The following is a 14,254-nucleotide window of genomic DNA, read 5'->3' on the forward strand; positions in this document are numbered from 1 at the left end:
ATCAACACAATAACTATAACTATCTTTACTACCAACTTTATCTTTAAATATTTGGCACATTATTTGCAGGTTTATTAATCTTAATAATTTGATATTAATTTGATTACTTGGCACAATATGTAATTCATTATACTTTATTTATTTATTTATTTATTATTTTAATTGATATACCTATTTAAAACATAAATCGTCGTTCTCGAGGCGAAGTGAATAAACTGACAATGTCCCACCCATTTGGGTTCGCCGTTCGTTCTGTGTATTGGAGGCTCCAGGGCTGCTGGGGAGGAGAGATTGTCTTTAAGACAGCGCCGCTGCTCGAGCGCTACACTGACCGTCTGCCGCGCACAATCGCCGCTTGATCGGGATTCTCTCCGTTATCTCGCCGTGCTCCACTGCAGAGGAACTCCTGAGAGGATCGCTCATTTCATCTTCGCTGACCCATTCTGAGAGTAAAAACACGGACTTAACTTACACCTGTCCAGGGAGATACTTAGTCGAAGACCATTGCGTGTAACTCAGTGGAAGACAGAAGTTTTTACTGTCTGTATCGTAGAATACAGACAGTAAATAATTTTGTAACCTTGGAACTCGTAGCTGCTGTTCGGTGAGGATGGGACTGTTGCTTGTCTCCATCGCCCTCTGCGTGCACCTCGCTGTCCCGCATCTCGTCAAAGGTGAGTGGCAAAGCGCAGAATCTCAGTTTTTGTGAATTAATTTGTTTAACTTTCTATTCCAGCAAGACACGGAGACAAAAATAAAAACTGTTATAATTCGGCATGGCACAGAATTACCCTAAGGCTCGTTTAGAACAAAATGTTTGTTGTGAGTCTCATGTCCTAAAATTAACCTCAAAACGCATGATTACTTTGCAGCAACTACATTTGAGCACAAGTCAGTTGCGGATATATGAAATGCCTTTCATTATAGCTCATGCTGTTTTTATTGGTCAAGTGAAGGTATAAGGGAGATATTATTTACACGCTATACCACTGCTACGGCTTTCCTAAACCACGGTTTTTACATATGGCAAGCTGTTTTAACATTTAAACCGGAACACTATCTGTTTTATTGTATTTATTGTTATTGAATTTTCTAGTAATCCAGTAGCGACTAGTACATATCTATTATATGTTCACCAACTATTAGATAATAGTACTTATAAACAGGTCCTGTTAACAGTGGCTAAAGTAATATAGTCATTATGCTTATTTATTAGTCTCCATGTTAATTTTATTTACCCCATAGTAGTTGTGCAAATCTGAGGAAGATCAAGAGTGAGTACAGAAGATGATCTTAGAGTGCAAGTATGAGTGTAGATGTGAAGAAGGTCAGATGGAGCAAGATTATAAAGTGCATTTTAAGTAAGTAGAATGAGTTTAAATTCAAAACGGTATTTAACTTGGAATCAATGCATGTCGTCACCTGCGAAATTATAAGGTTTTATCTGCGTTCTGAAATATATTTCAAATGTACAATATCGAAATCCTCACAAATTAGTAAATTGTTTAAATAATAATAATAATAATAATAATAATAATAATAATAATAATAATTGCTTATAATTTTAATAACTTTTTTTCTCGTTTATGTTAAGCATAAAAGGTAGAGCTAAATATTTTGTCCAGTGCAGATGTACAATTTAGGCATTATTGCAGGAACCATGTGTGAAACTGAGAAAAATGGCTTAAAAGTTTTTTACTTGTCCAGCCATATTGATTATAGGTAGGACACTGAAAATTTAAAAATGAGATGTTTTAGTAATGAAAATGAAAAATTGTGAGCCCAAACCAGATTTTTACCTCTATTTTGCCGCTAATGTACTCTGCCTTTGCATTGTCTGCAAAAGGCAGTAACTTCCACATTATCAATTTTTGTTTGCTGATCAAATATATCTATAGTTACACCTGTATAAAATCTAGTGATCATGGGCCATCTCATATGGACTATTGCATAGTAATGTGACTGTATTTATTTATTTATTGACCTTAACAAGCATAATAAAAGGTTAAACAGGAGTGGATACCATGGATACCAAATTATTTGCTACAGGTGCATCTAAAAAAAAAAAAATATCATGGAAAAGGTATTTATTTTTTTGTAATTTGTTTACAAAACATTTATTGTTATTAGTATCATTATTATTATTATCCTTAATGTGGAAAAGAGCTGAGAATATTTGTTCAGGGTTTTTTTTTTTTTTTGTATTAATTGAAAGAACAGGATTGTTTGTTACATTTGTTCCGGTTACATTTATTTGTTACATTTATAATATTTACAGTACATCAAGCTTTTGTATGGTATAGTGTATATTGCTAAAATTTCATAATGTTTCACTTGATTATACATTTAGTCAGGAATTAGAGTTTGGAAAAAGTCTAACTAGTAAAATGTTTACATATTATGTGACACCTAATACAAGTATAAAAATAAATAAAAAGACTTATGTTTATGATCTCTGCTGAATAAAGCGCTTCATTCTTTTTTTTTCCTGAGGAAATCTCAAATCCTGAGGTAATCCTCATCACATCTTCTTGGGGTGAATTATGTCTTATTCCTCTCATCACAAAGCAAACAGTAAAATAAAATAAAAACTTGAACGGTCTTGCTGATTTGTTTTCTGTTGTATGGGCGTATTCAAGCTCAATAGCGTGTTAGATACAATGAAGGGAGACATGAAAGACGGACATTGCGTTGTTTTCATATGGATTACTTAATCACAGAATATTTGTTGTCAGCAGCACTTGTTTACTTTAAAAGTAGACATGCAAAGCTTTCTATAGATATCTCTCATGTCTCTTTGTTGAGTATTCACTGAGTTACAGTTCATTTTAATGACGCATTTCTAAATGACGATCACCGCAGACCAAGAATGCAGACAGCACATCTTGTTTGTCATCTTTATTTTATAAATGCACAAAGTTTTGTTATCATGTCTGTATACAAAATAAGTAGACCCTTTACAGATTCGTTTGATGAATTGCTCTTATCTGTACGATCAAAACTGAAAGTGTTTTCTATAAGAAACTGTACTCAAATATGGACACATGTACAGAATTTGAAAAAATATATGCCTACTTAGAAAGCATAAACCTGCCAAAGCTATCAGAAGAAGATTCACAAGCCATAGATCGGGACCTATTACAAGAGAAGAAATTGTGGAAACAATTAAAAGGTTAAAAAACTGCAAAAGTCCGGGCTCGGATGGATACTGTAACGAATTTTATAAAGCCTTTGTAGACGACATAAGCCCTATTTTAGAGAAAGCTTATGCTTATGCATTTGAAAAGGGGGAATTCCCACCAAATTGGAAAGAGACAATAATTTCGGTTATTCATAAGGAGGGAAAGGACCCTACAGAGTGCAGTTCATACAGACCCATAGCGCTTCAAAATTCGGACTGCAAAATATTGACCTCCATACTGACAAAAAGACTTAAAACAGTTATTACAACTCTAGTGCACCCAGACCAGACAGGCTTTATTACTGGTCGCCAGCTGTCTGATAATATTCGTCGGTTACTGAATGTTATGTCCTATGCCAAGTCTAAGCCAGTGCCATGTATGGCACTGGCTTTGGACGCGGAAAAAGCGTTCGACCGTGTCTCCTGGCCTTTCCTTTTTAGTGTTTTGAGGAAATACGGTCTAGGTCCTGGCTTCGTTAAATGGGTCCAATTGTTATGTTCATCTCCAAAAGCGACAGTAAAAGTAAATGGGTGTTTCTCACCGAAATTTCTGTTGGGGAGGGGTTGTAGACAGGGGGACCCTCTTTCACCTCTTCTTTTTGCCCTTAGTATAGAACCCCTTGCACAGCTAATACGAGATAGCACAGATATTAGTGGTATTGAAGTGAGTGGAGAAGAACACAGGCTGTCGCTATATGCAGACGATGTAATTGTGTATATCTCAGATCCCACAAAGTCTGTCCCTAATTTAATGAAATGTATTGAGACCTTTGGATTTTACTCAGGTTACAAAATAAATGTGACTAAGACAGAAGCACTCCCCATGAACAATTTAATTTCCCCACAGATGAAATCTGCTTTCTCATTTAGATGGCCCAGGGAGGGAATAAGATATTTGGGAATAAATATACCCCCTGATCTTAGTTTATATCAAAATAATTATATTAAATTAATAGATAAAATTAAACAAGATTTGAACCGCTGGAATACACTTCCCCTTACTTTAATAGGCAGGGTGGAAGCTGTTAGGATGAATGTTCTCCCAAGGCTCCTCTTTCTTTTTCAAACTCTACCAATTTCTCCACCTAAATCTACTTTTAGTCTGTTAGATCGTCTCATTTCAAGATTTATATGGCAGGGTAGGAGACCCAGAGTAAGATATAAAGTCTTACAACTGACAAAAACTAAAGGGGGTCTAGGCGTACCCAACTTGAAGCATTATTGGTTAGCGTCACAATTACGTGCAATGATAGTGTGGTTATCAGATGACACAAGTACAAGATGGCTCAGTATAGAAAAAAGTTACAGCCCTGATATGCCCTTGTCAGTGATCCCTTTTAATAGGGTTAAATCCACCAGAGAACTTTTGGGAGAATGGTCGAACACAACATACGTAGCCTGGAAGGAAATACAACAAATATTTAAGCTAACAGGCGATTTCTCTGTTTTGAGTTCAATTACTTATACTAGAGATTTTCTTCCATTGAGACTTGATACGGGATTTAAAAACTGGAAACTTTTGAACCTTCATTATGTCCACCAATTATTTAGTAATAACAACTTCAAATCATTTGAACAACTGAGAACAGAATTTAAACTACCAAGAACAGATTTTTTCAGATACCTTCAATTAAGGAGTTTTATACTGAAGCACCCAAACTGGAACAGATTAATAGAGCCCTCCCTATTAGAACAGTATTTATTAAAAATTCAGAGTGGAGAACATATGAGGAAACCAATAACCAATGTTTATAAAATCATTGTTTCAATGACAAGAGATAATTCATTCTATGTGAAAGACAAGTGGACTAGGGAGCTACGGCTCGAAATAAGTGAAGAAGTTTGGTTGGAGATATGTACTCAGGCTCATAAAGTCACGAACGCCAATTTGTGGAAGGAATTTCAATGGAAAATAAATAACAGATTTTTCAGAACACCACAAGTTGTGGCTAAAATGAATCCGGATCAATCAAGTCAGTGTTGGAGGGGGTGTGGAGAGACAATGGCTACTCACTCACATATTTTTTGGCAATGCCCTTTGTTGGATAACTTTTGGAAATCCATTTTTACATATATTAATAAAGTATTGAATGTTGAACTGGTAAGAGATCCTCTGATAGCAATTTTAGGGGTTAAACCAGTTGTGATATGCAGTAGGAAAAATATGTATTTATTACAGATATTACTGATAGCAGCAAAGAAAGCAATTACAATAAAGTGGCTTAAAAACGAGTCACCAAACCAAGCTGAATGGCTAACAATTTTGAGAAATATCTACACTATGGAAAAAATTACATATTCGTTGAGATTACAGAGGGAACTTTTTATTGAAAGATGGGCACCATTAATGACAGTGATGGAGGATCAGTAGAAATAACTGGTTATAGTTGCCAGGGGAACTTGTATACAACCCATGTTTTGTTTTAAGTTTATGTTTGTTCTGTTTAAATTGTTTACTTTAAACATTGTTAACTATTTTTTTTTTTTTTTTTTTTTTTTCATATCCTTGTAACTTTGGACATATTTTTCTTTGGAATTGATCATACACGTAAGGATGTGTGAATGTTATGATCCCCTGTAAAGGGTATTGTATCGGTGTGGAAGTAATTGTTGTAAATGGGGATCTGAAGAACATTCAAAATAAAAAAGAAGTAACTAAAACTGAAAGTGTAATTTAAGTTCTTTTCGGGGTTATCAGGAGAAAATGCCTTATCACGCATATACACGTGAATCGACTCCAGAGGGTTAATTTTGAGTATAAATACTGGGTACCTCTTGGGCTAGTTTAGAACATGCAATCAAAATTAACCTGTTAGCCAGCACCCCCAATTATGGGACTCATAGCTGAAAGTATTTTTTATATGATATAAAAATACATGAAATGTGTCCTGGAGCAATCTAGAAAAATAATGGGTTGAAAGTCACATGTCTCATGAGTTTCTATTTCAAATCTGAATAAGATATCATGAAAAATGAGACTCCTGCAAATATTTTTATGAGACTATGTCTACACCCCAGAACCCCCCCAAATATAAAAACATATATTTACCAACAGTATTGAAGGCTTCTACATACTGTACTGTATAAAAATATACTAATAGAAAGTTGCCCGTAAGGAAAAGAGGGATAGAAAAACGTGCACAAGCAACAGGGATGACCACAGCCTTGGGAAAATTGTCAGGGAAAGCCGATTCAATAACTTGGGAGAGCTTCACAAGGAGTGAACTGAAGCTCATTTTACCTTCCCACTTTCTGTGGAATAAAGTCCTGGTCAGATCTATTCTGCTGTGCAAAGGCAAAAGTCAATGTTTGAGCTAAACTCTGCAATGCATTTTCCCTCCAGGGGAAGATTTGAGGAACCCTGGTGTAGACAAACTAATTAGATAGATTGTGATCTACCAAACAGCTCCATATAACAAAGCACTGCAAAGGCTAGATACCTTGGCAGCAATTTGTAATTGTAATCAAATTTTGTCTTTTTGTAATGCAAATTATTAACCAGGCTGTCACTTAGTTGAACGCGTGTGGATTCGAATGCCATACTTAGCATGATCAATCATAAAATCAGTAGCCTACTAACAGTTCGCAAATAAATCCATATCCTACCTTTTATTGTAACCCAATAAAATCAATCCATGGCGATGCACGTCATCGGAGATGTTTAATCCACAAGGATTCTAAGCATTATTCCTGCTTGCTGGTGGCGTTCTCATCAATCCACAGGTTGTCAATATAAAAGCAATACTGTATGCTATGTCTAGCATTATTTTACATTAATGAGAATACAGGTGCATCTAAAAAATTTAAATATCATGGAGAAGTTATTTTATTTTTTGTAATTTAATTAAAAATAGCAAACTTTCTTATATTCTAGATTCATTGCACACAAACTGAAATATTTCAAGATATTTTTGTTTTAATTCTGATGGTTATGACTTACAGCTTAGGAAAATAAAAAATTCAAAGAACATAGTTTACATGTAGTGTGTCAATTCTCCATGTATGTAAGATTATTTTGTCGCTAAGAGTGAATATTTAGTTGCATATGCAAGTTATTTACTCGCAATGTAGAGGGTTGCATGTCTTGAACAATGTCTGCCAAATACATACAGTAACTGTAAATGTAAAACTGAAATAGGTACAAGAAACAGTTGTAGTACATACTAGTGTGTGCATAGTTGATGTGTGAATAAAAGATAACCTCTGAATTAATGTCAAAATGACAATTTGTTACTGGTTAACCATAGAACAGTTATTCATCAGTTATAAAATGACAAGCAGTGGATTAGATACTAGTTACTAATTGAGTAAATGCACATCGCAGTAATTTTTATTTTTTATTTGATCAGGGACAATGCACAAAAAAAACATTAGTCTAAAATACAGAAAGTAATACAGAAAGTATTATTGTCTGATGAATAGTTACCACTACAAACTGACAATGGATTGCTTAAAAGTAAAACAGAATGCTGTGCAATAAAATAAACATAAAAAGCATACTAGTTTTAAGAAATAATTGTAAACATAGCTTGCCACATTAAATCTGTATTTTGAGAAATAGGAGGAGACTGATCAGTTGTCATGCTGTATGGACTTGGGATCCATTTACCGGAGCTCAGTAGATGTTTCTCCTTGTTCTTATCGATCTCCAGTCACTGCCAGTGCATTCTTCTATAGTACAGATGAGTGAGTGATGCACATCCATGTGTTTTAACATTAAATTTGTCTTAGGTACTGTGACATATGTGTTTAATGTGTGGTATTTATCATAGCATAACTTATTTGGCACACTATTTTAAGACACTTCAGAGGTGATTTTGAACATTCAGATCAACATTTAGATTCTTTTGCAGTAAAACAAAAAGTCATATCATGTATTTGGCATGCAGAAAGGTTGTTCATTCTATGGGAAGACCAACCCAGAGGAAAATCTTTTTCATAGCTTGACAGACACCGTGGAAGTCCCAGTTTTGTGTCATAAGATGTTTCTTTAATTCCATGGTAGGAATACAAATAGACACAAAAGAGTTGCTTGTTGACATACAGTAAGAATATATGCTTATAAAACTAATGTGGATGATTTGCAAGAATTTGATGAGAAATGTGAGTTCAAACTGAAACATTTGTTTCTTGGCAAATATGAACACAGTTTGAGAAAATGTGATCTCTTCTAAAACCCTAGAGGAAATATGTTGGAGATTACTGGGCTTGTTTCCTTCTTAAGAAAAACCTGAGAAGATTCTCATTCTCAAATGTATTTATAGAATTTATTTATCTATTTAATCTCATTGCTCATTGCTCCTCATTTTTTTGGAGAAACAGTTTGAATGTGTGTTTTTTGCTCCCAGAGGAGATGAACCTGTTTTCTGAAAGTGTCTCTTTGAGGCTACAAGAGCACTGAAGTATATAGCAATGATGGAGCATCATTTAAGTGTTCTTCAAAGGCAGATATCACTTTCTAAATGTGGATGCCGCTCAGAAGAATGTAGTATAGACACATCAGTCCAAATATTCTTCAGCTGACAGTTGTGTTCCTGGATATGAGATCAAGCCAACATAATATGGTGAAATAATATTTGAGCACAGGTTGTAGGCTTGTACCCTTGTTTGTAGCTTCCCAGTCTTCTCAGCTTCAGGGGTCTGTAATTTTAAGTGTGCTTCCAGTCTAGCTGTGCTAGAAGCTATAATTGTAGATGAGCATGGCCTCAGTGCCTCCTGGTGTCAACTTTGCTTCTGCAGCTTGGAGCTGCAGCCTCCTCCTTGAATAATGGATTCTTAGTTATAATACCTCAGGGTGCACTTGTTCCTTGGCTTGGTAAGAAAGTGAAATCATCAGTGGCAGTTCTTCTATTTATCACAGCACATTCAGACGTCACACACTTGGTGTCATGCCATGCTTTTAGTCATGTTTTCATTGTTTCTTACACAGAAATCTGGACCTTCATATAGTTTATTTTCTATTAGAGTTGAAAGTAACAAATATATGGTAAAGTAAAGCGATAGTACACCCAGGAATTTAACATTTTGTCATCACTTGCCTACCTTCATTGTTCCAAACATGAACATGATTATGATTTATCATGAGTGTGATTTTATTTTATTTTTGTATTTTTTTTTTATCCTTTGGTGGGACATAAAAGAAAATTATTTGTTGTTAACCAAAAAATGTTGTTAACCAAACACAAAAAGTATTTGATGTTATTGACAGAAATACAGTGGAAGTCAATGGAAAACAAAAATATTTGGTTACTAACATTCTTCAAAATTGACATTCTTTTTGTGAAAAAAAAATGCAATCAGGTTTGGAACAAGATGCGGGTTAGTAAATAAGGTTATAATAATAGATTTTATTTTTATTTTTTTTATGACAAACTAACCCTTTAACATAAAAGGGGACGTTTTATTTTTATGTTAAAATATTTACTATAACAGTTTAATATAGGTTAACATCCAGTGGTGGAACATTTGGAGTTCAACATGTATGGAAGCATACAGTATGCAATTTTGTGGTCCAACAGGATGCAGTGTATCATATTACTCCCATTGTGTAGTAGACTGTATGGGAGATTTCAGAGACTGCTTTCATTGACGCATGCAACTGTTGGGGGGCAATTACAAGCAAACACCCTATTGTCAGTGTCAGAGGCCACAGCTCCTGTCTTGAGCAAACTGATGCTCCTTTAACATCTTTCGCCGGGAAAGGCACACTGTGTATCTTCTCATGCCATTTTCTAACATATCAGAGTGCTGTTTGGCTGATAAAAAGGTTTGTTTGTTAAGCTTCCGACTGCCTCAGGCAGAAATAACACTTGTTGATGACATGGGGCATATTGCTGTATGCATGTTGTGTTGCGGCGTTGTTTTTTTGTTTGTAGACTTTACAGTTTGTGTCCTTGGATTTAAATCCTTTTTTTTTTTTTTTGGGACAGATGTTGCTCAACTACTGTATGGAAGCCTGTTTTGTCTAAAATGTATAATAGTGAGAAAGTGTGTGAAAAAACACATTGTGATAAATACCGTTTTTTAAGATATAAAGTCACAATTACATGAAATAATCACAGCTATGGGAAGCAAAAGGAATTATGTGAAATAAATGAGAAATAAGAAGTATGAGAAATTTGTAATTGAAAGAAATAATTTTGCAAATGAGTATGGATGCACCGAAATGAAATCTTGGCCAAAGCCAAATCCAAACAAAATGAAACACTGAGCCGAAAGCCCGAATACCAAATACTAAAAATGGTTTGTCCAATTTTTCCACATGTAGGCCTATTTAGCAAAAAAAATAATTACGATTGCATTAATTAAATTGCAAAAATGTGCTTTTTACTGTTTTGTCCTACTTTTCAAATAAAAAATAAAAAAAAGGCCTGTTTCTCTCAAATATTGTTCACAAATCTGTCTTAGTGAGCACTTCTCCTTTGCCGAGATCATCCATCCACGTCACAGATGTGGCATATCAAGATGCTGATTAGACAACTTGATTATTGCACAGGTGTGCCTTAGGCTGGCAATAAAAGGCCACTCTAAAATGTGCAGTTTTATCACACAGCAAAATGCCACAGATGTTGCAAGTTTTAAGGCGAGACACTGCAGGTGAATAGGGCAAAAAAAATAACTAATAGTTATCACCTTACTTACCCAGTTGATTGATTACATTGATTATTGCAAACATTTTTTGTATTACAAGTTTTCAAAAATGTTATGTTTAAATATGCAAATTACGCATTATTTAATGAAATATGTGCTAATTTGCATAAATGTCTAGTACAAAAATCTGAACACTAGATGAAGTCAGTTTCAATGTTTTTGTTTATTTTTTATGACATATTAGAGTCAAATTTTACAGAGGGAATTCTGGTTATCTTTTTTTGTCACTCCATAATTCAGAAAATACTTTGAACAGCCAGAAAACAATATATTTTCACAATTTTGGGGGGAATAAAATGTTGTATATAATCAAGGAAAATATATATGAACAAATTCCTCTGTAAAAACGTAAAAATGTCATGTTTGGTGTGTGTAAGTGCTACTGAAGTGGAGATTTATGGCTCAGTGTTGAAGAAAAAACTCATTTTGAGAAAACGGCCTTTAAAAATATGTACCGTAATTGAAATCTATTGACACAAACAGATAAAGTGCTATAAAAGAAACACTTAACAGTGTCTTTTGGATGTTTTCCTTCCACTAGTTTGAAAAAGCACTTTATGAAAAACCAAAAAGCCCAAAATCTCAAAATTGACAGGTGCTTGAAAAAACAGTGTTTTTGCCTGCATTGTCTCACCTTAAGGGAGTGTGCAATTGGCATGCTGACTGCAGGAATGTCGAGCTGTTGCCCATGAATTGAAAGGCGTTTCCAAAGGCGTTTCAGCGAATTTGGCAGTACATCCAACCGGCCTCACAACCGCAGACCACGTGTAACCACACCAGACCAGGACCTCCACATCCAGCATCTTCACCTCCAAGATCGTTTGAGACCAGCCACCTGTTGATGCCGCAACAATTGGTTTTTGGTATGGGCAGGCGTATGTTATGGACAAACACAGGTGCATTTTATTGATGTCATTTTGAATGCACAGATATACTGTGATGAGATCCTGGAGCCCATTGTGAGATCCTGACATTTGTGAGAAAAAATCTCATGTTTGAGATATAATGTCATATTTTTTTTCCATATTTTCCTTACTTTAAAGTGGAAATGGTCTTCCATACCTCATTATACAGTCTAGGTGATGTTTATGGGTGATTCATCGCAATGTTTTTAGAGACAACAAACTGTTTAGACATACTTTACTTATGTGTATATTTGTTCTTGCATGTATTTTGTACTGTAAGTAGTGTATCTCTGCACTACAGTTTAGACTTCAAAAGCTAAATTATTATACTGTATTGCATTATATTTTCCATTTTCTATTGGGCACTCTATCCATGACTGTGTAACTATGTTATCCCAGATTGAGGACAGGAGTGTGTTTGACAGGGGACCCATGTTGAGAGTGTGAGACAAATTTGTTCTGGTTGGTTGAGCCTGTGGGCCCTTAAGCTCCAGTAGTTCAGGTCTTTATCTCACACACATAAACTGTGCTGTCAGCATCAGCTGGCCACTTCATTAGAATGGCTTCCCTGCAAGTGTCTTGTATGCTTTATTTTACTGTTTTATTTACATTTGCGATTACATAGTGAAAAAAAAAGATCAAAGCACTCACCAAACACCATCCACAATAGAATATCTGTCAGATGAGGGGACCATGTGTATATATATATATATATATATATATATATATATATTATATGATTTAGTGCCAGTTGGATTGCTTTCTTAGTTAAGAAATGACCCCCTCCTCCTTGAAAGCAACATGCAGCCATATCACATAATTTGATAGGCTCACAAAGCTCATTTTGTAGGTTGACAGGAGAAGTAGATGGTTTTGTCGTTATTTTATTTTCTACCATCTCTTTCACTCGCTCCTTAATTAGTGTACAGAGGCCATTCCTTTCTAGATCATTGGTTTTGATAGGCCCACAGATCACAATTAATCATGAATGGGGCAACATGACTGCTCTGGTAAAACATAACTCAGTCTTTCCATAATGACCTTCCGTTTTGATGAGGTGTCATTGAACCTTACTCATTGTCCTTCTTTTCCTGTACACTGGGGTGTAATTGTGGTCATCACTGTCTGGGCTGTGCCCGTGCAATCCTTCTTATAATAAAAGATGGATTAATTTTTCACTTGTTTTGACACACTAATGGCACCATTGGCATTTGTTGATTAGCAGGACTTGACCTGCATTATCTCATGGTAGGGCAACTCCATCACAGGAATAAAATCATGCTAAACTGTGTGAAGAAAATTAGAGGTCCAGATTTGGCTCTTTAGCATGGCCTATTTCTCTAGGCTTATTCTGAATATCCTATACACTCTAAATATTTGATGGTGTTGATTATGTACTTATTAGTGTAGGTTATCAATATATTGTGATATCTATAGAAACCTTGGGGATATCAGTCAAATATTTTTTTTTACTTTGTTTATTGAGTTTTTCTTTTTCACCCATTGAACATAAGGATACTGATAAACACAGGGCACAAGACTCTGGGTTTCTCAGTCTTTTCAGCTCCTATGAAATAACGAGAGAAAATACTGTCAAGTTGAACAGTCTGTTGAATAAATATTATTGGTAACACTCTACAATAAGTTTGTCATTTGTTAATGTTAATGTATTAACTAACATGAATGAACAATACATTTTTTACACAATTTATTAATCTTTTTTAATGTTAATAAAAAAAGTCATTCATTGTTCATGTTACTTCATAGTGCATTAACGTTTACAAACACAACTTTTGATTTTAATAATGCATTAGTAAATGTTGAAAAGAACATGAACTAAGATTAATAAATGCTGTGGAAATATTGTTCATTATTATTTGTTATTTATACAGGTTAATTAATGGAATGAACTAATGTTAACTAATGAACCTTATTGAAGAATGACCACAGATGAGGCATTAGGTGCATGGCACTGCGACCAACTTAACATTTTACAGAGTTTAATGTAGCAATGTGTTAGCTCAGTTTTTTTAAGTTCAATTTTAATCGTGTAACTGTTAATAGATTTGAACAAAGAAATAAAGTGTTACTACTCACAGGCCGTATTGATTGCAAATACAAAAATAAGAGGAGTAAAGAAAATTTGGTTCTTATTAAAATAATCACCCTCACCCTAAATCAACTCAGAAAACCGCTGTTTACAGAATAATATAAAGTTTCCCATTCTATGACTAGTAAAATAATGGCAAATTACTCTGAACACGGCTCTCCTCGGAGTAGCTGTGTGTGCTGCATCGTCCTCTTGTGTGACAGGTGTCAGCGTTAAGGCACAATACTGCCACCTGGGAGCTTAACCAGGTACTGGCACTGGAGGATTTACATGTGGTGTTATCATAAGAGAACTGTTCATTTTAAATATTGTGGTTATTGCTAATACCGGTATATCGTCACTGTAAATTAACACGATATCAAAAATCGTTGCTTTGAATATAACGATTATCGTCAATACTGGCATATC

The 14,254-nt window shown here is 34.8% G+C and overlaps 1 protein-coding gene across 3 annotated transcripts in view; it reads left to right on the forward strand.

Moving 5' to 3' along the window:
• The first annotated feature begins 278 nt into the window (after positions 1-278).
• The window catches only part of LOC132139091 (EGF-like repeat and discoidin I-like domain-containing protein 3), a 224,988-nt gene continuing 211,012 nt past the window's right edge, over positions 279-14,254 (forward strand). For all 3 annotated transcript variants that reach the window (XM_059547727.1, XM_059547729.1, XM_059547728.1), the window contains exon 1: positions 279-674. In XM_059547727.1, coding sequence (XP_059403710.1) covers positions 611-674 — 64 coding nt within the window. In that variant the 5' untranslated portion in view covers positions 279-610. The remainder of the gene's footprint in view (positions 675-14,254) is intronic.

Source organism: Carassius carassius, chromosome 4 (assembly GCF_963082965.1).
Source record: "Carassius carassius chromosome 4, fCarCar2.1, whole genome shotgun sequence".
Taxonomy (NCBI): Eukaryota; Metazoa; Chordata; class Actinopteri; order Cypriniformes; family Cyprinidae; genus Carassius; species Carassius carassius.